The sequence below is a fragment of the Anoplopoma fimbria genome, chromosome 2 (assembly GCF_027596085.1).
Source record: "Anoplopoma fimbria isolate UVic2021 breed Golden Eagle Sablefish chromosome 2, Afim_UVic_2022, whole genome shotgun sequence".
Classification (NCBI taxonomy): domain Eukaryota; kingdom Metazoa; phylum Chordata; class Actinopteri; order Perciformes; family Anoplopomatidae; genus Anoplopoma; species Anoplopoma fimbria.
This window is the reverse complement of record NC_072450.1, coordinates 24,103,538-24,131,467: the sequence shown is the minus strand read 5'-3', so window position 1 is coordinate 24,131,467 and position 27,930 is coordinate 24,103,538. Positions and strand designations below refer to the sequence as shown.

Below are 27,930 nucleotides of genomic sequence, written 5' to 3'. Positions count from 1 at the left end.
ACACACTCAAAGCACTGACTCCAGAACAGCTCCTGTCGAACTGCGACTGTGCAGTCGCGTCGCCCGCTGATGACGTCGCAGACAGAGGAGGTGCGGGTTTGCCACGTCGGTCTCTGTGCAAAGCGTTTACACTGTTGCTCCTGAAGCCCGCGGCTAACTTTTAAAGCCGTGTTTTCTTCTGTGTTCAACCCCGGAGAGAGAGAAAAGCGACACCGTCCAGCACCGCCGCAGCCCGTCGTCGACCCGGCCGTGCAGCCGGGGTTTGTTGCAGCTGGACGGCTACAGGAGAAAATGCTCGGTGCTGTCTGGACCCGTCGGGCTGGACGCCACACAACTGACTGACTGATGCATCCTCGTCCACTGCACCCCGCCGTGTGTTGTGTGAGTAGCGAGGCTCTCTGCGGAGACCAGGATAAAAACACAAAACACGCAGCTTTACATGTGTTTGTAAGCTGGTTGTTAAAGTGCGTTCACAAGTTTCCGCCGTGGACAGAAATGACAACGCTGCTGCTGCCTGCTGTGGTGCATGTCTTAGCAGGTCTCTGATAAAACAGCAACACTTACTAATGAATTGTTCCCCCCCGAAGGAAAAAGTCCAGGCTTTCGGCTCAATATTGCTTCATTTTAATAAAAAAAACAACATTTCTCCCGCTTTTTAACTGTGGTGAAAGAAGTTATTCAGATCATTGTTAGTACAAATAGTGAAAGTACTCCTACAAGTACAAGTCCTGCATTCAAAACAGTACTTGTATTTTAATATTACTGTGGCATATTAAGGTGTGTTGCACTTTACTGCTGCGTATTCAAATATCCGCAATGCAAAGTCTAACTAATGTTAATACTATTGGGTAGTTTAATCACCCCTAACTGTTTTTTTTATTCTATAATATAATTATGTTCGTCCTATGACAGCCACGTATCTCTAAAAAAAAGTCATGTTTTCATGCGCTGACAAAAAAAAGGCCTTTTTTTTTTTTTTTACAGCTGACCCAAAAGTATTTTTTTATATATAATTTATTCAGTGTAAGAAGTAGGAGAAATACAGAAGTGCAATATTTGTCTCTGAGATGTAGTAAAGTGGAGGAGTAAAGTAGCATATGCTGTAAATACTCAAGTTAAGCACAAGTACCTCACATTTATACCCAAGTGCAGTAGTCGAGTAAATGTACTTGGTCACAATCCAGAACTGTTTTTCAACACTTTATAAACAACTTGTGTTTCGGGGAAAACTAGAAAGTGTTGTACTTCCACAAAATACCATCCTGCAATCCCTCCACTGAAGTTAATTTCTCTAGTTCATAGTTCCTGTTTTCAATTTTGACACACAACTGTAATTTTGGTCCCTTGTGATACGTGTTTGTGTGTTAACGGCTGCTTCCTGTTGAAGATTCATGTTTTATATTGGAGCTACGCACTGGCCACAGAGCACGCCGTTATCCTCGCCATCATGTTTCATATGAGCATGAAGGAAATGTTGACGCAGGCGGAGGTTGGATGTTATCTGGCTCTGGTTTGTGTTTGGTCTTGGGAGATTATCACTGGCTGATCAAGAGGTGGTGGTGGTGGGGTGGGGGGGTTTCCATCATGTAGTTTTAGTCACGCACAAGATTGTCTCAAAGTGGAGAGTAGTAATCAAATCATCAAGCCAGTGACATTCTGAAGGTGTTTTGGGTGTTTTCGAGTGCTGGAGTAAAACTTCTTTCACAGCTATAACTTGTCTTTGAGGCTTCATTAATGTGCTGTATCAAGGATAATCAGTTTGTGGTCATGAGGATCCAGACTTTGGAAAAGATGCTTATGTCCTTCCAGTAGTTGGTCAGTTTTGGACAGCCGATCCAAACTATGTAACAAGGTTCCCTCTGCATAATTACACTGATCACACTGTGACGATACCTCAGAGAAAATGCTGTGGATTTAAACTTTTTAATAATGCAGCCTATGCCGCTAATTAAGCATTGTATGGCGTTTCTAGAGCATGTATGTATATAATGTAGACTATCATCTACTTGTTTCATGAGTTCTGTTGAGGGAGAGTTCAGGCTTAGCAGTTTATCATAAAAGAAAGCTATCATCTTTTTAGAGCGGAAAGGGACTTAAAGCAAATGTCTAGTTTATTCGGTTCTGAGTTGGTAAAGTCGAGCAAGTGTTGTTTGATGTAATTACTTACTTACTTTTGGGTACCTGAAGAAATTGGATGTAGGTAACTTGTACTTTTCCTGGAGCTGATGAAATTATGCAAAAATGTTGTTTACATACAAATCCTCTACTGAATGAATGCCATGGAATTTCTATAGTAAAAAAGTCAATTCCCATCATAGATAGAGGAAAGAGGGATTTTTTTGAAAAAATTAAATGAAAAAATGTAAATGAAAATTTAAACTAAGCAGTTCTCTTCAGACCAACTGCTCCCATTAACAAGGTCCTAGACCCTTTTTTACGTTTTCTTATTTTGAACACTGAAACAGCCTAATATACTTAACCAAAACAACAAAGCAGCTGTTTTGTAGGACTTCATAGTGCATTGACATAAAACTATAACTGTGTAAACTTTTGGACTAAAAACCAACTCATTGATGCAAAAGTGCCAAGAGAAGAAAACAAAGCACGGCAACATTGCAATAAATTATTCATAGAATTCCACATCCAGACTATTAGTTTTTACACGTCTATGAGTATGACAATGTTTGGGAGAGCGACACAAAGTGAGAGCTTATTTGGTGTATTTTACGACAACTGGTTTCACTGTCGTAGCAGGAAAAGTCCAGGTGTATCAATAAAAACATAACTAATGGCTGCATTCCATTTCGATGTGTCAAAATGTATTGTTCCTGCTGGCTCACTGGCATACCTGAAAAGGAGACAAGCCATTAGTGATGTGCAGGTTGGCTGAGCTTACTCAAAAATGCCACAGGTATGGGCGGGCAGTTCAAGAAGTGTCAAAGCAGCGTTCCAAGTAAGTTATTAATGACTTACAGGAACACTGATTGCACAGTCCCCCCTCTCTCCGTCTTTCTCTCTTTAAAACACACATCAAAGTTACTGCTCTGCAGGTCGGGCTCAGGTGGTTGTGAATCACTACGAGCCATCGTTAATAAAATTAGTCACACCTGTGCATTTCCTGTTATAATGAGTTAAAATATGAGCTGGGAAAAAGGCCTATTAATATCATCGTTTATGAATTATACAAACGCTGGTACATTTATTCTTGTAGTCTGGGAGCTGAGAGGGTTCGGAAATCTTCCTCAGGTAGTGTTTTGGCTGACAGGGTGTCAGTTTCAGTATCTTACAGCTGCAAACCTTGACTTCAAACGTCCGCTCTGTAGGGCTGATAACCCTGATGGACACGCTGCTCGCTAATCGCTCCAATAACGGCTTGCGTCTTCCACATTTCTGCAGTAGTAGCATTGTAAAATAAAGAATTCAACTGCACCACAGCTGCTAGTTAAGACAACAAGATCAACAACGCCTGTAATCTGGGACTGTTAAGACCCAATAAAGTAGCAACGCGTGCGTCTACATCATCGGTCTGCGTTTCCGCCTGTCCACACTAGGTGGTAACCTTGGAGTTTTCAAACTCACCTAGCTTCAGTTGCGTTTCTAAACCTCTCCGTTTCTGGATTGTTAAAACTCTCGAGTAGTGTGGACGCTAGGTGTAAACATAGCAAAAGATATGCATTTTAAAATGGAAACGTAGTAGTGTGGATGTAGCCTTACCCTTTAAATTTGTCATTGGAGATCTTTTCCCAACGTAATCTTCAGCAGGCAGACTGCGTATCAACAGGTCCATTACTCTGGTTAGTTGTAGTTTTGTTGACGGCTGTGTGATGCCTCTAGCAGGCCATTTTAGATGGATCTCTGATCTGGTAGCGTTTTTGTGAAGTGAAACCTCTGAGGAAAAGCTAAGTACTCTCAGTTAACTACTCTGAGTCAGTTTGCATGCAGTCATATTCCAGTGTACTAAGTACACTCAGCTAAAAGTAATGCAGTAAACAGTCCTACAGGTAACCGTACCTTCATTACCTCATGTGGAAACGGATTCAACTTTAGAGGCTGTAGTTTGTGATGGAGCTGTATTGCATTATACTGATAGACTTGTCTAATATTTTGTCCACCCCCATTTATAACCGTGAGATTAGTGTGAAACATTTCTCTGTAAAATGCAAAACAGTTCAACAGCACCACAAACCACACGCTCTGACTATTCATTTGGCATCATAATAAAAACAATTCAAGAAAAACCTGTTTTTTTCAGACCAACAACTCAAAACTCAAATAAGTTCTGGTTACGTGTGCCCCCCTCTTCCTCCCCTCGTTTCCTGTCTGTCTTTTTTTCATTGTCAAATATCCAATAAAAGCAAGAAATAATATATCCACACAACAAATGTCACATATTTAATAAGTGTATCTGTAGTTTTTAGGCTATCATCTACTATCTAAACTGATCATGAAAGAGAAACGTCAGGGTATGAGTGGCTCACTCACTGCTTCTGCTCAGCACTTCCTGGGGAAAACCCTGGCAGGTTTTGTGAGGGGCAGAAATGTATCACACAAACACAGTTTATGTTATGATTACGATGCAATTTTTTTTCAAATAAAGGCTGATCAGAGCAGTGCCAAACTAACAGATGCTACAATATTGACATCTTTAAATCTCCGTGAATGAATAAACTAGAATGTGTTTGTATGATTCTCATGTAGGCCTGTCAGGATAATTGCAATAAATATAAGTTATTAATTGTCATTTTAAGACCATTTTATGCCACTGATATAATAATAACATCATAGCGTAATAATGCAAGTATACCCTTTTAACAGAGCAATGGAAATGTAATACTTAAAGATATTCAGACATTGGAATTGGGATGTGAAAACATTAAAATCCTAAATAGATAAAAAAGAATTCCACACAACCAAAACTATAAATGAAATGTAAATCTGTTGGCAAATATTTGCAACTCCCAAATCTTATAATGTTAGGGAAAACAAAGCTGTTGATTCTGGCATTATGTTGGTTAAAATGTTGGTTACATTCTTATGCAAACAAACACAATATTTAAATCATGTCCAGGCGTCTGTAATAGGTCATGTGGTATTTACTTTGACGGATCTATTCTCATGCTTCTTTTAACCTTTAATTCAACAGTTCTAAAGATCTGTTTGGCTCTGTCATGGTAGAATATATTTAGTTTTTTTCTCTATATTAAGTTTGTTGTACTTGGCTTACAAAAATGAACCAATACAGAAAATAACACTCCTTGTGTTGAATAATCAAACAAATCAGTTTTTAATGACACTCTGAAGACAAAAATATTCACATGGGGTACATTTGAAACGTTGCTCATTTCCCCTCTCAGATTGCTGATGATAACAAGTCAGTTATGCTGATATGCAGTCATGTTACTGCTATAACGCTGATAACATCCCTCCCCAGAATAACTTGACTACTCTCTATGTATTACTGTTTACTTTTTGTGAAGTAAATCCCTTGGGCCACATTTATACTCTAAACCTACTTAATCAGATTCCAGGCTGCTGTAAATGTTGATTAGGGCCTCAGGTTTGTTGGTTTTAAGTCTTCTTCCCTCTTTACATGTCTCGTATTTGTTTGACCTGTTTTACTTTTCTTGTTCTGACTCAGTCTTGTTTTTTCGGTTCTCCCCCTGCAGTGGCCTGGCTGTACATGGTGGCACGTTAAGGAGAAGGCGAGGACTCCCGACGGCTGTTGGTTGGTGGGCGGCGTCCGTGGTTGCCACGGTAACTGGCGACCATGCCAGGGGGTCGCAGGGGTCCCAGCAGACAGCAGCTAAGTCGCTCTGCTCTGCCGTCCCTGCAGACTCTGGTTGGAGGCAACCTCGGCAATGGCACAGGCCTCAGGAACAGGTGAACGCACAAACACTCTCACGCTGCTGTCTGTTGTGAAAGCCTCATGTGGGTTTTATCCCTCTGGCTTGAAATAATCTTCACATTGTTTGTTTGTAAATATATTTGACACCCTTTATACTGAAATCAAATGTTTTTCCTGTAAGGCTTCACTGCTCTTTGTTGACCAAGTAGATGAAAATTGTTTCTCAAACTATACAGACAGACATGCGTCAGCGGTCATTCATCGTTCATGTGCCTTTTTAAAGTTGAACAAAAATAATCATTTCGATCAGACAATTGACTTGAGCAATCAGTGGCCACTCATTATTTCAGATCTGTTTAAATGTTTATTTACACCACATACAGTGGGTACGGAAAGTATTCAGACCCCTTTAAATTTTTCACCCTTTGTTTCATTGCAGCCATTTGCTAAAATCGAAAAAGTTCATTTTTTTTTCGCATTAATGTACACTCAGCAACCCATCTTGACAGAAAAAACCAGAAATGTAGAAATTTTTGCAAATTTATTAAAAAAGAAAAACTGAAATATCACATGGTCATAAGTATTCAGACCCTTTGCTCAGTATTGAGTAGAAGCACCCTTTTGAGCTAGTACAGCCATGAGTCTTCTTGGGAATGATGCAACAAGTTTCTCACACCTGGATTTGGGGATCCTCTGCCATTCTTCCTTGCAGATCCTCTCCAGTTCTGTCAGGTTGGATGGTGAACGTTGGTGGACAGCCATTTTCAGGTCTCTCCAGAGATGCTCAATTGGGTTTAGGTCAGGGCTCTGGCTGGGCCAGTCAAGAATGGTCACAGACTTGTTCCGAAGCCACTCCTTTGTTATTTTAGCTGTGTGCTTCGGGTCATTGTCTTGTTGGAAGGTGAACCTTCGGCCCAGTCTGAGGTCCTGAGCACTCTGGAGGAGGTTTTCTTCCAGGATATCTCTGTACTTGGCCGCATTCATCTTTCCTTCAATTGCAACCAGTCGTCCTGTCCCTGCAGCTGAAAAACACCCCCATAGCATGATGCTGCCACCACCATGTTTCACTGTTGGGATTGTATTGGGCAGGTGATGAGCAGTGCCTGGTTTTCTCCACACATACCGCTTAGAATTAATGCCAAAAGTTCAATCTTGGTCTCATCAGACCAGAGAATCTTATTTCTCATAGTTTGGGAGTCCTCCATGTGTTTTTTGGCAAACTCTATGCGGGCTTTCATATGTCTTGCACTGAGGAGAGGCTTCCGTCGGGCCACTCTGCCATAAAGCCCCGACTGGTGGAGGGCTGCAGTGATAGTTGACTTTGTGGAACTTTCTCCCATCTCCCTACTGCATCTCTGGAGCTCAGCCACAGTGATCTTTGGGTTCTTCTTTACCTCTCTCACCAAGGCTCTTCTCCCACGATTGCTCAGTTTGGCTGGACGGCCAGGTCTAGGAAGAGTTCTGGTCATCCCATACTTCTTCCATTTAAGGATTATGGAGGCCACTGTGCTCTTAGGAACCTTGAGTGCTGCAGAAATTCTTTTGTAACCTTGGCCAGATCTGTGCCTTGCCACAATTCTGTCTCTGAGCTCCTTGGGCAGTTCCTTCGACCTCATGATTCTCATTTGTTCTGACATGCGCTGTAAGGTCTTATATAGACAGGTGTGTGCCTTTCCTAATCAAGTCCAATCAGTTTAATTAAACACAGCTGGACTCCAATGAAGGAGTAGAACCATCTCAAGGAGGATCAGAAGAAATGGACAGCATGTGAGTTAATTATGAGTGTCACAGCAAAGGGTCTGAATACTTATGACCATGTGATATTTCAGTTTTTCTTTTTTAATAAATTTGCAAAAATTTCTACATTTCTGTTTTTTTCTGTCAAGATGGGTTGCTGAGAGTACATTAATGCGAAAAAAAATTAACTTTTCCGATTTTAGCAAATGGCTGCAATGAAACAAAGAGTGAAAAATGGGGTCTGAATACTTTCCGTACCCACTGTAAGACAGCACACAAATGCATTTTGTGCAAATGAAGACAAACACAATCTATATCATAATAATCTCTAAGTACTTCGATGGTATCCTCTTTAGAGCTTCAGCTAACATTTATTTTCTATGAGCGTATGTATTCATGTTTGTGTTTGTGTTTGTGTTTGTTTGTGTGTGTGTGTGTGTGTGTGTGTGTGTGTGTGTGTGTGTGTGTGTGTGTGTGTGTGTGTGTGTGTGTGTGTGTGTGTGTGTGTGTGTGTGTGTGTGTGTGTGTGTGTGTGTGTGTGTGTGTGTGTGTGTGTGTGTGTCGTCTCACAGGAGCAGTAACGTGGTCGGTCTGTCCGCGCCCCTCTTTCGGCCCTCATTACTCCGGAGCCGGTCCGTCACTCGAGGATCCCCGAGCTGCCGTTGGACAGCGGCCTGCTGTTTGAGTTCCTGCTCTTCCTTTATTTGCTGGTGGCCTTGTTTGTCCAGTACATGAACATCTACAGGACGGTGTGGTGGTACCCATACAGTCACCCCGCTGCCTCTACCTCGCTTGTAAGCACACACACACACACACACACACACACACAAGTGTGTGCGTGTCCCAGGCAACTTTACACCCACAATAACCCTCAACGTTGTTACAAAAACAGGGCATATCTTTTTTTGTTTTTGTAATTTAGAAAATATGAATTTGTTGAGTGAAAGTGGAATCTTTTGTATAAACACACTGTAGCTCGACTATTTGTTGTCAGTTTTTTTTCCTTCTTTTTACTTTCTATTATTGGAAACGTAGTCTCTGCTGTGGTTGAGACCTTGATTATAAATACAAGTATCTTCAAAAGTAAAAACCTGACACGTCAAGTGTCAGTTTTTTTGCTCTGCTTTTTGTTTTTGTTCTGCATACACCAACACTGATTGCTGTTTATTAAGAACTCATAACAGATTTTATAGTGCATGCTCAGGTCTAATTTATCATGTAGAATAAAAATAAAATAAAATCATCTCTCAATGGAAAAATAACCATTGCTTATTTTTCTTCTCTATTTGAGCAGAACTTTCATCTAATGGACTACCACCTGGCTATCTTCATCACAGTCATGTTGGCCAGGAGGCTCGTTTGGACTATTGTATCAGAGGTAAACAATAGTTTACCTGCACAAACTATCAGCGATCACTTTTCAGTGCACATAACCCCTGTGGGAATCAAACCTCACTGATGTCTCCCTGGTAACTGAGTGATTCTGCCTCGTCCAGGTGTCTCAGAGCAGCGGCGGATCACTGCTCCGCTATGTGGTTCTGATCGCAGCTCGGCTCAGCCTGCTGACCATGTGCGGCTGGGTGCTCTGCTGGACGCTGGTCAACCTCTGCAAGAACCACTCGGTGCTCAACCTCCTCTTCCTGGGATACCCGTGAGTCTTTAAACCCCCCCCAACCCCCACCCTCTAAAGACCAGGAAGTGCTTGTAAAAGTTGTCTTCCGACCACAACTCAAAGCAAAAGTGTTTATACCTTCTTTTTTTTCTAATAAGTGTCCTGAATGGCCTCACTTGAAGGCGGGGCAAAAGGCCGACCATGTGTAATATTTAATAACGCTTTTCTATATACCGTGGCATCCAGCTCTGAAAGAAATTACTATCACCTTTTTTTAAGTTTGATTTATTCAGTTTTGATTCTGTGTAAGTGCCAGAGAGGTCAAGGACTGAATTCTATCAAACCATTGCTTTTATGCACAAACATTACATTGCTGTTGTGGTGGAAAAAAAAAAACTTAACTTATCAGTATATAAAAAAAAAAAAAAAAAAGAAACTCATAAAACTAATGAGACTGTTCCTTTTGGACACCACACCAAAACAAATGATTCACATAGCTATTTATCGAGTCATTCATGATGAGCATTTTGCTGATTTGTCCTTCTTATGTGTGTGCACACTTCCCTTAATGTGTCTAATTTTGGATTTACATAATGTTTTCACATCATGCGCCTCCCTTCTCATCCTGCCATCATTTGAAACTAAAGCTCGCTGCTCTGTTCTTTTGTCCTCGTTTGCTCACCGCCCTCCCTCCGTGCCAGATTTGGTGTGTACGTCCCACTTTGCTGTTTCCACCAGGAGGGGGGGAAAAGCCAAACGGTGCCGGCTGACTGCGATTATCCCGCCGACCACCAGCAGACCGACCTCACAGAGAGCCCGTACTTTCGACCACGTGACTTCCTCTTCTTGTTGCGAGAGAACCTTAGAGAGCAGTTTTCCAGTCCGCCGCACATGCCTAGGCACACCTGCCCGCCACACACACACACTCACACACCGGAGTTGATTCGAGCGGAGGTGGAGGAGCTGAAGAGCGACTTCAACCGGCGAATAAAGGAAGTGCTGTTCAACTCGCTGTTCAGCGCGTACTACGTAGCCTTCCTGCCTCTCTGCTTCGTTAAGGTTGGTATCTTTCATTTCCATTTTTATTTATTGAGCATTCTTGTTTTTTCATGCCACCCTCCATCACATCATTACCATTCATGTTGCCTGTTTTCTTGTTCATTTGAAGGTACGTTTACCCATGCTTTCGCTTTACTTCCACAGAGCACCCAGTACTATGACATGCGCTGGTCATGTGAGCATCTGATCATGGTGTGGATCAATGCGTTTGTCATGCTGATGAGTCAGCTGCTGCCCCCGAGCTACTGCGACCTGCTTCACCGCTCCGCAGCTCACCTGGGCCGCTGGCAGAAACTGGAGCACGGCTCGTACAGCAACGCACCTCAGCATGTGTGAGTGGCGCTATGTGCACACAGTCGTACAAAATCTCACACACCCACGGTTTAAAATGACTCCGCTAATGGTTTGGACTGTGGTGTTGATTTGTGTTGCAGGTGGTCAGAAAGTACCATTTGGCCTCAGGGGGTGTTGGTACGACACAGTCGATCTCTGTATAAGGCGGTCGGACCTTATAATGTCGCTCTGCCCTCTGATGTTTCCCATGCAAGGTTTTATGTGAGTATAAGTACTGTAACCTGTGAATCATTCCCTGAAATGAGGGCGGACAAAATAATATGGACACCTTTACGGTACAATACAACAACACACAGCTGTGGCAACCTATGAAAGCATAAAATGCACCCACTCACCTGAAAAATAGAGACCATCCTCGCTAACTTCAGCAGAAATGATACTTTTTAACACTGCCACATTATTAATGTGTTAAGCTGATTTATACATCTGCCTTAAGGGCGGAGGTACTACAAGTGGTTGGTCAGCTTGGGCTTCATTGTGGTTTCTCCCACAAATTTCTGATGAAGTATAAATCCAGCTTTGGGGAACCTTGGATCATCTAGTAGCTTGGTTACGCGATAAGATGCTATTCAGCTCACCAGGTGACAGGGTGGTCATATTTTAAAGCATATTTTCATAGTGAAAAAGACGAAATAATTTGTGTTTTTACAAATCGTGAAAAATAAACGCAAATACTTTCTATTATTGGAAACGTAGTCTCTGCTGTGGTTGAGACCTTGATTATAAATACAAGTATCTTCAAAAGTAAAAACAGGTGACAGGGTGGTCATTTTTAAAGCATATTTTCATAGTGAAAAAGACGAAATAATTTGTGTTTTTACAAATCGTGAAACATAAACGCAAATGACCGAATCGTTCATATTCAGGGGGGATTGTGTGAGGAAAAACAAACAAGACAGACGGAGAGCAGGCAGCACTGGGGGGGTCAATAACGATGTTAAAGATCGTTTGATCATTTTTTTACCTGTTATCTGCATCAGTTAGACGCTTTTTGACTGGAAATATCCACAATGATTCACACAGACAGGTTACAGGGCAGCCTGTAAACTCTGTATTGTATTATATTGCACAAGTGCTCATTTTATTTTGTCAACCCCCTGCATATTAAATATTTTCATCTTTGAACTTCTATATGCTCTTTCATTTATTCTCTAATCTTTTCCTCCTGTCTGTTGGTCTTCCAGTTCCTGTTCCACAAACCATTGCGGATCCTAAACCTGCTGATCTGGATCGAGTCCAGCGTGGTTTTGTACCAGTTATACTCTCTGCTGCGCTCCGAGCGCTGGAACCACACTTTGTCTCTGGGCCTTATTCTCTTCTGCAACTACTATGTGCTTTTTAAACTGCTCCGAGACCGTATTGTGCTGGGCAAAGCCTACTCCTACCCTCTGTCCTCCAGCAGTCTGGGGCTCAAGTCGCAGTAACGGCTCTGCACAGCGAGACCTCACCTATGAACTCTGGATGGAGGTCTGCTAAAGGGTGGACTAGCACTCCCGCTTGGAGGCCACGGGACAGACTGTAAACTCACAATCGTGTTTTGATACGGTTCTATTTTTAATGCAATGTTTATATATACCTATTTAAAGAATATTTTTATTTTGTATACTATTTCGAGTAACGCCGGGCATTACCACACTGACGACATTAGCATGTTGTGTTATGTTGTTGCTAGGCGACAGGGAAGTCAGGGAATGCCAGGAGGTGACTCTCACCAAAGATATTTTAAGTGCAGGTGGCCAATCACAGAGAGGACTTGGCCTGTCAGTCAAAACAGACGAGAACAGCGGAAAAGGTTGTGCCTGAGATCCTGAATCCTAAATGGGCTGTTCTGCTTCAACCCCGAGGCTTTAATCTAGAACCAGTAAAAACTGATGCAGCTCTTTGGGGTAGCAGGACGCCATCACCGTCACTGCTCTCAGCAGCTTCAGCATGTCTTCATTGGTGACTTTAAAGTTAAACATTTTGGCAAATACGCTTATTTGCTCTCAGGTGGAGAGTGTGTCCATCAAATATGAGGCCACAGCAGTCAAGGGTTAGCTTAATGTCAGCACAGAGATTAGAAACGAGGAAACGTCTATCTTTGCTCTGTCAAATGATAAAAAAAATCTGCCTTCCGGCATCTCTAAAACTCAAAGATTAGCACGTTATGTCTTGTTTGTTTAATTAGAATAAAGATTGAAGTGTGAAAACAACGTTTGTTGGTTTTAAAGGTGTGCCAGGCTATTTCTTGACGCTGAGCAGTTGCCAGGCAACCACAGAGACTCCAGGTAAATTACATGGCCGGCCAAGAAAATGTCTGGCTTATAACCCCCCCCTTTCAAAACAGCAAATTGTTGTTTTCACAAATGTTGATTTTTGTTTGAATGAAAACACAAGCAGTATAACTTGTTTGTTACTGTTAGATAGAGCCGGGCTAGCTGTTTTCCCCCGTTTCCAGTCTCTATGCTAAGCTAAGCTAACCAGCTGCCTGCAGTAGCTTCATATATAATGTGCATATAAGAGAGTGGTATAGCTTTTCCCTTCAAATTGTCAAACTTTTGGTTGCAACATAGTCTCAGTGTGGATTTTTTTTTTTTTACCGCCAAGTGGAGTAAACATTTCCTACAAACTGACTTGAGATCTGTTTGGAGGAAAAACACTTGAGCTACTCTTCTCCACTGCCTCTGCAGAGGATGTTGCATTCTTCCTCATTCACTTTTGTTACCATCACTATCAGCATCTGCTTATTTCACATCATTGGCTATCTGAATGGCAGTTACAACAGCAGTCTTTACAAACTTACACCGGGGTCTCAACAAGGGAGAGGGGGCTGAGGTACTATGGGCATCTTTAAACTCAAAGCACAATCAAAAATGTAAAGAAAAACCAACAGCTTGACCCTGGCTGTTTTTATCTTGTCATACAGCCCTACGTGAAGTTTGAAGGGCTGCTGCTGTAACCTGGTGATGATTAAAGTCAACACACTGATGCCTGACAACACTCTGACTTGCTATGACATAGCGTATGCCTCATTTGTGTTCTTCAAGGTGATCCTGTCAATTTTTTACAATATTTTTGGTGCCTGAAGGCCCAAACCATAATGGTATTGAGGACCATACCACATCAGGTCCATCTCTTAGTGGATTGGATGTAGATTACAGAACATTTGTGGCTAATAATAAAGATTTCCTTTGGTACATCCAGGGACCTAACCCTTCTCCTACTGCAAATACGTCATATTGTCATGCCGCTCTCAATTGGATTAGACAGCAGAGGATGTTTATTAGTCACATTTCCATCGGTGATGTATACATAATCAAAGGCTGGAGGGTGAAGACTATGTGTCTCTTCATTACCAATTCATGTATTCTCAGTTACCAGAATGGTGTTACAAATAGGTTGCCTTGCATGTTGTTGCCTTGTTAAGTTACACCTGGCTAAAATCCTTTTACTCTCAAGTGGGTTCCTCCTTACGAGCCTCCTCTCCTCTTACCGGCTCTAGCCTGAAGTCGGTGTATTACTTGGAGCAGTATTTAAGATTGGGGTCGGTTGACTGTTCAGTATTAAGATGGTGATTAACGGGAGAAAAAAAAGATCGATATTTCCTGTGCAGTCATGAATTAGCCGCTTCAGTCAAGTTTCAGGTTGAGTGATGAGGTGGAGGAAAACACCTTTTGAGATGAGCCAGCGTGTGCACATCTGGATCACCGGTGCTGCTCAGTTCTTTAGAAGAAGTGTGAGCAATCCCTTGATTACACATAAATGCCATACACATGTCCATTATTCTGCTTCAACGGCCCTTAAATCAGCTCTCTTTTGCTTCTGTTTTGTTTCTGGTCATTTTCCACTTGAATGTAGGACATTTTTTCGACTGAATGTTGCTGTTGACCTGAAATGACATGTTTTTGAGGTTAGTAGCCTCTGATTGAGTACCATCACATATTTTTTCTTAGGGGTGAACAGTTATGTCACCTTTAACCTCGCCCTTATCTCAATGACACATAAATCCTGCTTCTATGTCAGTTCTTACTTGAATGTCTTTGCTCAAGTGGGGCATTCAATTTTCCTTCTTTTGTTGTGATGAAACACATATGATCACAGCTGATAAAGTGGAATGAGATTTGAAAAGATTTAAGGTTCACCTCTTGACAACATTGCCCTAATTAGTAAGACTGATTCCGATGATGTCGATCAATGTCTGTTGGGTCGATTTGGGGTTGCAGAGTTTGTTTTCCATGTGCCATATCCCAGGATGCAGACTCTTGGTTTAACTTGTCGTTGAATGTGTCACTGCTGGAGAAGTCTTTGGAGCTGGTCCTCATATTTCAGCTTTTTACACTGCGCAGTTTCCCCACAGCATTTATAAAAATGCCTTTGGACATCCGAAATAAAACAAATGGTATTTAAACAGTGTTTGTGTCGTGTTAAGTATATGTTGTTTGAACAGACTGGAGAAGAAATCTGTGACACAGTTGCTTATTTCAAAGTATATATTTCATTAAATTCACCACAGTCTTCTGTTTCTGTGCTTTCACAAATGTTTTTTAAAAAGTGCTTATGAAGGTCTGCGTTGCATAATCTTGGACACCTGCAATGTATTATCTTTGCCACCAGATGGCGCTAAGCATTAAAGTACACATACTAGTAACCTGCAGCCATGACATCTGCAGTCATTTAATCATCATTCTGTGTAACAAGTTAACCTTCTTCCCAGCTGACAGAGTACACCGTGTAGATAACTAGTGTGTCCGCTGAGAGGAGTTACATGATATTTTGGAGTGAAACTTGTTAGCTACCTTTGGTAACGGACTTGTACATTCATCCACAAGAAAAAAAACATTTTCAGTAGAAAAACTTCAAGAGTTTTAACAGTGAACTCTTTAGTATTAGCACAAGACTAGAATACATAGTGAAACAGTTTTCCTTAGTCCTGCTCTTTCTGCGGGCCATGTTCCAGATCCAAGCGTATCCCACATGACTTTGTTATCCAGATAAATGTTCCAAGACACGGATAAACCTGCTTCTCTTCTGCAAAACCACATGACCTAAATGTTTCCCCAGTTAACACAAAACTATTTAACTTTTTCATATTTTAGCATTGTGTCTGTCAGGTCTGTATTTACATTACTTATTGTAGTAGGATACAGTTTCTTATATTTGGGTATGAGAGTGTAGGGGGGGCAAGAAACAAAATGAATTCATAATGATGTTATGTCAGTGCTACAAATGATGTGGGTGGAAAAGTGTGGATTCATGCAGCCCCAAATCTTCCAGTTGTTTGTATAAAGAAGCAGTGGGCCTATGGTTTCGCAGCTAGACCCCTCACCCCTCCCGGCAGTCAACAAAGTTTCCTTTAATCCAGTAGCAGATCTGAGCGTATTTGAGAGGCGTGATTCTCACCGCTACATTAAATTCCTGAGACGCCCCTTGTCGCTCCACCCACTGATGCCCTGAAAACACACCTATCACCTTCCGCTCCCAGCGCTGCCGCCGGCCATCCCACATCCGGGCGTAGACTCCTGACCCGCTGGCACCGGGCTGAGCGTCGCAGTGCTGGTACAGCAGGTCTGACGTCTCCTCGCCGGCCCGACAGAAGCGGTACACCAGCTTGCCAGGGCGGTCATTGTCAAATCCTGAGAAGTGGACTCGTCGGCCGGGCAGCCTCTGAGCCGGGGGGCTGACTCCGAGCTTCATGTGGCGCCGCTTGTGGGGTTTCTTGAGCTCAAGCAAAGCGTAGTCATAGTCCATCCCGATGTCATTGGCATTCCCCTTAATCCATCCTTTGGGCACATGGGTGCGCTTGGCTCTGATCCACTGGAATTTCATCTTGTCGTTGGTTGGCGGGCCATAAGGAGAGGGGCCACCTTCAACATGGTTGGTGAAGTTGGAGGAAGAGTAAAAGGAAGAAGCCCGTGAGTCCCGTTGCTTGGTTTTGAGAAACCCGACCCGGAGCTTCTGGGCTCCTTTCACATAGTTTTTACCATCATGAACGCAATGAGCAGCTGTGAGAACATGACGGTCCCCCACCAATGTACCAGAACACCCAGTGGACAGCTTGACTGCCACCGAAAATGGATATTTAAGCAGGAAGTCCTGACCAGCAATGCTAAAACGCCCATCATGGCCGAAGATCTGCCGCTTCCTCCTGACGTGCGAGCGCTGGGCCTTCTCAGACGACCGCGCGGAGTAGGCCGAACTGGTGTCTGAGCTTGGGTCGTAACCGTAGATCCCAACGGCGGTCTCAGTGAGTTGACCATCAGAGTTGAGTGTCTCATAGGCCAGCAGATTCCGCAGGTCCCAGTAGCTCGGCCGAGGGGCCCTCTTGTGGCATTCTGGGTCACAGGGGGAGCTGACATCCAAGCGGGCCGGAGACAGGAAGTGAGGGGCCGACCGAGCCTCCGTCTGCTGTGCAAGGACCACGGGGACACGCTGGAGAACCCACTGGGGGCGGGAGGAGGAGGTGGAGGAGGAGGAGAAAACGGGGGCAAGGAAGAGAAGAAATAGGAGGGAGGTGAACCTGTGGACGGACAGGTGGAGCGATCAGGGGAACTTCTGTACTAAAGACCCGTTCACTGACAGACTCTAAACATTTCTGTAGGAATCAAGTGATGCTGTGAAACGTGATGTCTGGGCCCCTCTTACAGTCTGCATGAAAAAACGTTCTCATTCCTAAACCCTACATCATGGATTTATAATTACAACCATGGGAGTTGAGGAGGCGGATTTACACTGTTTTTTTTTTATTTTTTATATCTGCTCTGGAATTTGGCAGCTGTAGACGTCAACTGTTTTCAATGCTGCAAATATGAAATACAAGGCAAAGATCAAGCCTTAGGATATGATGGGAAATTCCTAAAATGCCCTGGGGATTGGCTTTAAGCCTGCAAGAGTGGCTGAATAACATTTTGTTATAGTAAAAATAGCTGTTTTGTAAATGGGTTAGGGGTAATACAAGACATAGTTTGTGACATATTACACTGCAATATACAACCTTGGCATTAGGAGTCATGGTGCAGAAATAAGTGTCATTTCAATAAAAATCTATATTTAATGGCATATGCATCTTGCAACTCATAACATGTACAGTGAAAGGCCATAAATGATTTATTTTAAGAGTGTATAACTACTACTAACTATTTCTGAAAAGTATCAATCTTCTTCAACTCCCATTGCATTACAACAAATAGTAAACGTGCAGTTAAAATGTATTCCTTAATTTACAAGTTGACACTGGCTTCTGACTCATCATATTTCTGTTAACACCTCTGTTATGGGTGGACAGAGAGCTGACCTACCGGGGAGCATCGTTGGTCCTCTGCAGGTGAGCCGGTGGTTGAACACTGAGGGTAAACCAGAACAGACTGAGTTGGGAAGAAATAAAAAAAAAAATAAGAGACTTCTCGTCGCTTCTCTCGGGAACTGACGACTTTATTTTATCCGAGACAGTCTGCAGTTTTCCTGAAGCAGCAGCCGGGTCCACAGCGGAGGAGCTGGATCATCGTGCGGTGTCTGCGGTCTGTCTGTCTCTCTGTGTCACATCTGCCGGCGAGGATATAAAGGGTGAGTGTATCCGACCCCGACACGGTCACGTGACGCATCACATCACTGCTGCTGGTTACCAAGTTAAAGATTAAATCCAGTCTGTGTTTCATTGACTTTTATGCATTTAAAAAAAAAAAAAAAAAAGTCTTGCACTTTGTGACACTTCGGATAGGATATAGATCAAACATTTGATCAGGCATGCATCTAATTATTGTTAATATTGATTAAGATGTTTAAATCAATTCATTCTTATGTAGAATAGAAAAACAAGTAAATGCCCATACAAGTATCCAGAAACCAAGATGACAGATCTAGTCATCTTACTTTATCTGAACAATAAATACACAACCCAAATAGATTCAGTCTCATATACAAACTAGCTATTTTCTTTTTCAAAACAAAAAATACAGATTAGATTTTTTAAATAATTGTTGATTACCTCTCTGTTGACTGACAGATTAATAAATTGACAATTTATTTTCTTTTGCACCAACCTTTTCTGAAATCACTAATAATGTCCCCTTTTTAACCCATTATCAAAGGAAATCAATTAAACACATTGGCTTTATTAATGTTTAATTACTAATTTATTCATTTTGTATATATTGGTTATAAGCCATTAATAGTAATAACTTTTGGGTTGCCAGGTTGTGAGAATTCCAAGCTAGTGTTTATCCTTTCTGCTTGGTAGTTATGTAGTTATACATGTTTGTAACTCATTAATAAACACTTTGTTTTTTCCAGAAATGAAGTGGTCCATTAGAGGAGCTTCTTATGACGAGAGCTCATAAGACCCTGTGTGCAGAGTTTTAACACCACACACAGGGATTTTCCACAACCTGGCAACCCCAAAATAACTCATTTATAAATGAATTATTGCATTTAGCTTTGTTTACTTTATAGGGGTTTAATTATAAGGAAGTGTTTCCAATATAATGGTTTATAGGCTATGCTAAAGGTATTGTGGCCTTATAATTGTATTACTTTAGTTCAGTAAGATAAGACAAACTCTGCGGGGGCTGTACTGAGTTTACAGTGCATTGATGTTTTGTTATGGACAGGCCAAAACAGCTGGACGGAGGCGGCAGCCTGTCCAGAACTGAAGTCGCACGGAGAGGAAGAGAGGAGATTTGGGAGTCAAGAGAGGCTGATGGAAAAGGAACTTGTGGTGTGTGTTTGTGTTTCAGAGAAACATTTAGACATTGTTCATACTTTGACCAGCTCGTCACACAAACACCGACCCACATTCGCCCTTTAGACCAACGCGAGCAGATTTCCCCTACTTCTCCCTCTCTTTGGGTTGCATCCACAATACCATAAAACTACTCATTAAATAATTATGTAGCACACATACATCAATGTTCTGCCCAAACAAACTTTCACACCGCTGATTCACATGGTTGACCAGCCTCATGACTCTTGGCATTAATCACAAAAGGCTTGTTTAATTCCCAACAAAAACCTCAGTCATTTCACATCATACAGCTATGATTATTCCCTCTGAAATATGACATTTACATTCTGAGGCGACCTTGCTGCTATTGTGACTGGAATTAGTTCAGTGGGCAGTGTGTGGCTCTGACGCCAAAGTTTTGGCCACTTTGCCCACCCATGCGTAAAATGTGCAAGCAGTTGGTAGATATTATGCTATGTAATGATTTCATTTGGCCCATCTGCCACCAGAAAAATGGGAGAGAGAGAGAGAAAAAGAAAGAAAGAACAAGATGGGTGGGGGTGGTGAGCGGGGACTCATGCATGGCTGCACAGTTGGCCAACCTCCACCCATCTCTCCCTGCCCTGCCTTGTTCATGTGTGGACTTTTGTCACTGCATTCTTGTGAAGCACATGCAGAATTACGTTCAGTTTTTCACTGAAAATTGAAATCAATAGTTAAACATTTTGGGAAATATATCTATTGGCTTTCTGGCAGAGAGTTAAATGAGAAGATTAAAAACTCTTATGGCTGCACGGGGAATTTGTAGTTGGAACAGGCAGCCACTTAGCATAGCTTAGCATAAAGGCTTGAAACGAGGGGACAGCTAGCTTGGCTCGGTCCAAAGGTAACAAAATCCACCCACCAGCATGTCTAAAGCTCAACGATTAACACATTATCAATACTACATTGAGTTTTCACTGTAAGGTTGCCAGGCTAGCTGTTTTCCCCCTTGCTTATGCTAAGCTAGACTAACCAGCTGCTTGTTTTAGCGTATTATTTACTTTACAGATGGGAGAGTAGTGTCAATCTCCTCATCTTACTCTCGGTAAGGAAGGCAAAGAACATTTTGAACTGTTACTTATAATGATTCAACTCCTGTTCAAGTCTCCTGCAACTGATTAAATATTAGCACCTTTGCCAGGACACTGGGTGGACTTGCTGGCTCATCAAACACTGCACTCCACCCGTCCCACAACACACATTTACAATTATAACATACGCACACACACACACACACACTACTCTCTCTTGTGCTGTATCTGGGGCATGAGGTTCTGCCAGCGTCTTATCCCCCTATTGTCCCTTCATCACCAAAGCTAGAAGTTTAAATGAATATAAAACAGGAACTTGGAGAAGAAATCTGATTTTCTCCCTGTAGGATAACAGGAAGAAATGCCCCCCTTTAACAAACGCCTGGTTGCTAATAAGGGAGACATCTCTGTTTGTTTTGAATTGTTATGAAAGGGCCCGTCTGTTTTGCTATGTCTGCTGTTGTCAAGGAAACCCACATTCCCCGCAGTACTGTTCATGTTAATTGTTTTATTCTTCCCACTCTCCTCCTCTCGCTTCTGGCCATTGACACAATCAAGCAAGTGTGGATGGCCTCACATGTTTGGATCCTCTCTCTTTATGTCCCTCTGTCCGTCTGCCTCTCTCTTTCCGTCCCCCTGTCTCTGTTCCTTCTTTGTGTTTTCCCATCTCTGTGCCTCTCGGTCTCTTGTTTGAATCATCTCTCCCATCCTGGACCTCCTCTCTCGCTCGTCCCTAGAGGCAATGAAACAGCTGTTTGGCAAAACGAGATAACCACAGGCGTCTTTTTGAGAAGTTATTTACTGTGAAATCTTAGGGGCCAACTTAAGCCAAGTATTAAAGCTCAAGGCTAAAAGAAGGGAATACAACTGTTCGCCAGCACATTAGATGTATAACTTTTAATGCCTCATAAAAAGATGGTAAACACTGTCTCGCTCAGCTGCAGTTAAAGAAAACTTCCACTTAGTGCATTCCGGGAGTTATTTTGTCGAGTTAACTGTTTGGATTATTTACCTTGTCTATACTTAATACCCTTTTACCCTTTTTTTCTTTAAACCTATTGTAAATAGGGGATGGACTTTACCAATGCCAGTGGACGAGGATTGCTTATTTTCTTATTCCTATCATTCATTTTTTCGTTCAAACTTTGAGCTGGTGAATGTTGGATCAGTGGAAAGACTAACAAGACGTTTTTTTATGCGTTTTATTGTTTCTGTCAAGTTTGAATGTGTTTTGATGATCAGTGAGGTAAAATTACTGTTGTCTGACTGGAGTCTGGTGGCTTTCAAGAGAATATATTACATGTTTTCTTTGTACGCAATGCGACCGCTTGCATGTTAGCATGCGTCTGTCCGTCCGTGAGTGAGTGTGCACCTCTGTGTCGTCCACGGCTAATCGTGTATTCTGCTGCAGAAAACTGGGTAATATTTTGGGTGGCCAGTTATGCATGTTGCTGCATGCTCAAGGAAATTTTGTGACTGCCGTGACTAACACTTCCTCAAAATACTTTATATTGCCTGTTTTTAACTGCCATTGACTGCATGCTGACACTAGGGGCCGCTTGTGATAACACAGCTAAGTGTACTACGGAACCCCAGCCGTTACTCGAGACAAACCATAGACTCTGTCGGAAAAAGAGTTTGCTAACTTTTATTGTTTTGGACGGTGTATTTGGCTATCAGCTAACAGCTAACGGAACTACTGCTGACATCTTCCTAGATTAAAATGAGAGCATATCTGTTGTGTGAGACCTGCCAGTGAAAAACACTTGCTGTCTAGATACGGGGTTAGCCATTTGTGGTTAGAATTCAGTCAATCAAACATTACAGAATTGGTTGTCAGCACTTTCTAGTTTATAACATATTCACTTCCATGTGTGCTACATAGCTTGGCATTGGTAAAGGGGCGAAAATGAACGTGCCCACAACGGTTTCATGTTTCCATCTCTGCGGCTGGGAGCTGGAGCCGATAAATACCCGTACTATGGAGTAATTTGACCCGTGAACGAATGCCAATTGTTAACTAAGACAAAAGCCTGATGTTAGCTGATGTTAGTGGTTTTTTTGTCCAGTAGGAAAGGCGCTTTATATGTGAATTTGTGTTAATAGTAGCATCACAACAGCAATTTAATACTTAAATTATCGTTATAGTTTTTTAGGTAGTTGTTGTGGATTGTCAGCTCCCTCTGTGTGCAAAATCAACATCACATACACTGGAATATCGACAGGTTGATGGGGACCTGCTTGATAATAGTTTAATATTCAAAGGCCAAACAAAGTATTTCCTTCCTTATTAGACATTTGCACAAGATGATTTCCTTGTATATTTATTCTGCATTGTTACTTTTCATGTTTGAATTTACTTACATTCTCTTCCTTCACTGCATTTTGCTACTGCATTGTGTTTATTGGATACCCTTTGAAGAGCAAACTTAAAACAAAACTGAAAATATTTTTGGCTGGCCTCCAGAGGTTTAACCTTTTCAACTTGCTTCAGTGATGTAGAAGTATGCTCCAGGGTGTGGTCAGTACACTGTGACATCACTTTTGGGTGTGGTTAAAGGTGCAACAGAGCATACTTCAGTGATGCTTTATGGTTATGCTTTATGTCAACCAGAAAGGGCAGTGTAGGATTTTCACATTTTACATCGAGATACACAGCATACTGTATGACATTCTAATCAAATTGAGGAAGAAATAGAAAATCATTATAGTGTTAAACAGCACCGAATACACCATAAAGTTTCTATTTCCAGTCCAAGCATTTCTTCTTCTCCCTCAGTATCCTCTCACATTCAAATGCTTTTGATGACTAAGCTTTTTTGCCTACAGGAAAGGAGTTTTGCATCTTGACTATTGGTAAACCCCTTGGCTTGCCATGTGATACTTTGGCTCTTTGGAAAATGACTCACAACCTCGTGAAAGATATGGCAAAACAATTATAAAATCCATCAGGAGTTTTGGATTTTTGTGTTGCTAGTTTTTTTGTTTACATTTAGATGTTCTGTGATTGAATAATTATTTGAACTCTCCTCTCCTCTGAAGTCATTTTTTACTCATTGCTCAACGACAGCGCATGTAATCTGATCAAAGGGTAATTCAATCAAAACACTGAGTCTTTCATTATACAAAGTTCCTCGGCATTTTGCCCTCAGTAATGGGAATGCTGGTCATGAGTATGCGAGGCCATTCCAATAGACACATGATCTTACAGCACAGATGCGGAGGGAGTGATGAGAACGAGCCGCTCCACTGTTGTTCATTTTATTTTGTAATTGCTTTTTTTCCTGACCTCTGGCTGTCTTCAAATGGCCACCCCTGAGAGTTCTTTGAAGTTTACTTGACAGCTTTGACTGTGTGGTTACTTGTAGACTATTGCTGATATGTGCTTCTAAAGCCCATCAAGGAACTTTATCAGATTTTAGGTAAATGCATTTGAAATGTGGTTACTGTCACAAAAAACTGTCTTGAAAGGCCAGTGGGTAGCATTTTATGGGATCTATTAGCAGAAATGGGATATAATTATCATTAATATGATTTATTCTATGTATAATCACCCGAGGGCTGCACGTGGTGTGGCCGCTAACACCTTCACCACAGCAAGAGGGGCCCGGGTTCATTCCCAGGCTAGACAGGCCTTCTGTGTGGAAGTGCATGTTCTCCTTGTGTCGGCGTGGGTTCTCTCCGGGTTCTCTGGCTTCCTCCCACAGTCCAAAGACATGCAGCTCAGGTTAATTGATGACTCTAAAAAAGTTGCCCAAAGGTGTTGGTGTGAGCTCGAATGGTTGTCTGTCTCTGCGTCAGCGCGACGGACTAGTAATTAACACCCTGATAGTCTGGCGACCTGTCCAGGGTGGACCCTGCCTTCGCCCCACTGTCAGCTGGGATCGGCTCCAGCACCCCCTGCGACCCTGACCAGGATAAGCGGTAAACTAAGAATTGTTGTGTTTTGGTTAGCTCAAAATGAGACTTTCATATCTACATTGGGAGCGGGTCCTCTTCACTCAGTCAGTGATGTTTGTACAGTATCCCAGAATGGACAAACCAAACACTGGCTCTTGAAAAAGCCTTTTGTGTTTTTACTTTTTACCTTAAGGCCACCCTAGTTCTCCGACCTGTTTGTGAAACGGTGGTAACCTGAGCCGCAGGGCACAAAATCATAGTATGGCCAACCTCCGCCTGACTTTTGTGCTTTTTAAGTTGTGTTATAATGCTAACAATGGCCTCTGAGCAAGCCGAGCGTCGCTACCACAGTTTTCTACTCAAAAGCTCAAGTTACGTTTGTGTTGGCGAGGGAAGAGTGAGTGGAGGGGTATTCATCTGGTTGCTATCAGCAACCACACCACTAAATGACACCAAGTCCTACACATTGTTACTTTAATTGGTTTTCTTGGACCTACATCATTTTTGTAATATGTTCGGTTTGCGTCGTACTAGTTATGCTATTAACGGGATGTTTGATACAACTATTGAACTTGATTTTAACTAAAAGATGAATAAATGTAGTCTGAGGATGGAGTGTGTCAGTAGTGACAATGTATCAGAGAGGCGGCTGAATTTTGCTAAACATGCTAATCCTGTAAATTGAAATATGCAGATGAAATCTTCTGTAAAAGGGTCATGTTCAAGGTGTTTTAGTTAATGTTTCACCATTAAAAAAAACATTCTACCTCGGATTAACACATAACGTTTAGACAATTTTTAATATTAAAATCCCTCCGATTAGCCAACTCTGCAGCATCTTATCCGCTCTAAAACCTTAAATTATCAGGTTTATATGAGTTTATTTAATGAGGAATGTTCGGTATGTAACATCATAAATCATATAAAAATTATCCATAGGCAGAAATACTGTAACGCAGTGGACAAAAACATCAGAAAACATCTAATGCAGTTAAGGGCGTATTTTTGAACTTTGGAAACTCAGGCAAGCTGTTTCCCCCTGCTCCACCTTATGCTAAGCTAGGCTTACCTTGACCTAACTCATATCACACTCACAGACATCAGACTAGTGTCAAACTCTTTATCTCACTCTGACAATTATTATTATTTTTCTTTAAATATATTTTTAGACTGCTAACAGTTTCAGCTGTCTGTCCGACATACAGTAGATAATATTATTCTAGATAGACCGCAGATGGACAGTTGTTACAGAATCACCAAACTTGACAACAAATATGCTTCACAGCAAAATACAACAGTAAATCTAGTCCCATAGCATGCCTTATTTATTATCATACTGTTCCCATTCCTTTCCAAAGAATACTGGCAACATGCTTTTATAATTCAACAGTGCAGTCTGCCAAAGGACACGGGGACTCAAACAAGCACCCTGTTTTCACTCGATCCAAGTTGAGTCACTGAGCATCCACCCATCCCTGAGAAAGCAACCACACACTGAGGAAAGTGACAGTTTGTGAGCCACAGAGGGACCCCAGATATCAGGAATTAATTTGAATCCTATCCATCTTTAAACCCTGCAGGTCTTTACAAAGGATTTTTTTCAGGGCTGTCATCCATGGATTGTCTCAGTCTCAAAAGGTATTCATCCTATAATCACTATCATTATGTGATTGAGAGAATAATTTCTCCCAGTCGGAGCACATCTTGAGATAATATCTTGCCCCACAGTATTTCAAGCTGTGTGTGTGTATATTAAGACTTTTTAGGGAGTAAAAAGTGGTTCAGTGTCAGGAGAAAGATGATCATCTTCTGCGCAGGAGACACTGCATTCATAATGTTGTATTCTCTGATGTTCCTTCCAGAGCTGCAGGGACAGTGTGACTCAGATAATCAAAAACACCACCATCACAATGATTGTTATTCAGCTGCAGGCTTCCTGTTATGCTTCTGATGGTAGATAACATGGTCTCTTTCTTTTTCCCTCTCTCAGTTGATCCTCTCTGTATTTCTGATGATATCAGAGGTCAGATGTTAAACTCTTCCAGCCAGGCAGAGGTGGTCTGACCACACGACACAAGCTCGAACATGGAGTCTATCGGCATACCAGTAAGATCACTTCTGAGCATAATAAGCACCCAGCGGACCCAATTATCTCCACTGTACCGCACGGGAGTTGTGTGTGGGGGATGCTAATGATGGGGGTCGGGATTTTGTGAGTCACCTCTTCTCAAATGGATTACGCAGCGCTGAAATTCTATTTCTAAATTCTTATGTCAAGGACTTTTTCTTATGTGTGATTTAAAAAAATATTATTAATATTCTTCATTTTAGAAATGTTCTACATTTTGCCGGGTTAATGAGGGGACAGGGAAGAGTATCTCCATTGAATTTAAGACTGCATTGTCTTTGTTTCCCCAATACAAAATTGGGGTAAATGGAAGCACTCCAGTGGTAAAAATTAATAAAGCTGCAGACTGACTTAAGCTCTGATAGAAAAAAAATGCTGCCGGAAGAGGCCAAATTGGAATGGTGGAATTACAATTTGCAGGTCGGTCATTACATTACATTACATTACATTACAGTCATTTAGCAGATGCTTTTATCCAAAGCGACTTACAGGAAGTCATGTGATGCCATGGGCCCAAAAATACTTTTCCCTTAGACTTACATTGGGAAAGTCACATCTGTAACGCTTTATCCAGTTCTCTTTATGGATCCATGGTGCCAATGCAGAGGGCTCAGAAAAAAACAACAACAAAAAAACACATCTAAAAAGTTGAACCTGGTTTCAACATTTGCTACCGGCAAGGTGCTGCGTTGGCCAACATGTCCAAGACACTGCGTTACTTGAGCTAAATGCTAACATCAGGCACCATGCACATGACAATGACAACATGCTGATGTTCAGCAGGTAATGTTTACCTTGTTCAACCACTTGGTTTAGCTTTTGAGCATGCCTATGGTTTTCCAATTAGCACTCAGAGTTTAAGCTGATGGGAACGTCATTGCGTTAGCAGATTTTTTTGTCATAAACCAGTATTGGACAATAAGTCAAAGGATCAACAAAGACAATACAATGAACCCTGAGGGGGGCATGAAAGTCTGAACCAAATGTCAGGCCCATCCATTTTATAGCTGTTGAGAGATTTTACTCTGGGCCCGAGTGGTGGACCATTGCCGTTCAAAGAGCCATGCTGCTAGTGTGACAAAAAACACAAACATCAGAGCATAGACGAAGGCATTACACCAAAATGTGTCAGCAGTCAATTACTGGTAAATACATTTCACAGAAACAATCAGGTTTTAGGGGATTATTTTTATTTTATGTCACTGGATTGGCGTTATTTCAATGATTTATTTTGTTAATGGGGAAGCAAAGTTAATGTTCAGTATCAACCAGAGCAGGGCCAGTACAACAATGGTATGCTGAGACTAAATTCTCACAATTCAGGCATCCAGTAGGCAGCTATCAGTAGAATTTGTTTTAGAAGGTTTCTGTTAACAGTCTTCCAAAGGATAATGTCATGATGTAAGAAAAAAGCAAAAGTGCTTCCAGAAGTTATCCAGTCCCTGGATGGTTTTGGATGTTTGTCTCATGAATCGGAAATACAGATGATGGATATTTTCACAGTAATAAACACAGTTAACTCCGCTG

At 41.8% G+C, this 27,930-nt stretch overlaps 2 protein-coding genes across 2 annotated transcripts; one reads left to right on the top strand and one right to left on the bottom strand.

The window, feature by feature from the left end:
• Positions 1–32: 32 nt before the first annotated feature.
• tmem39a (transmembrane protein 39A) lies at positions 33–14,963 on the top strand. Its single transcript, XM_054611926.1, is given in 10 exon segments — positions 33–381; positions 5,667–5,880; positions 8,155–8,180; positions 8,183–8,376; positions 8,877–8,960; positions 9,079–9,233; positions 9,896–10,253; positions 10,398–10,585; positions 10,688–10,808; positions 11,792–14,963. Coding segments are annotated over 9 exon segments (1,479 nt in total). The 5' UTR covers positions 33–381; positions 5,667–5,767; the 3' UTR covers positions 12,032–14,963.
• A 95-nt stretch (positions 14,964–15,058) lies between these two features.
• Positions 15,059–17,126, bottom strand: LOC129106169 (serine protease 23-like; the record flags this gene model as incomplete). Its single annotated transcript, XM_054617518.1, has 1 exon — positions 15,059–17,126. A coding segment is annotated over one exon (1,218 nt), but the record flags the coding sequence as incomplete, so codon positions are not given.
• Between the last annotated feature and the right edge of the window lie 10,804 nt (positions 17,127–27,930).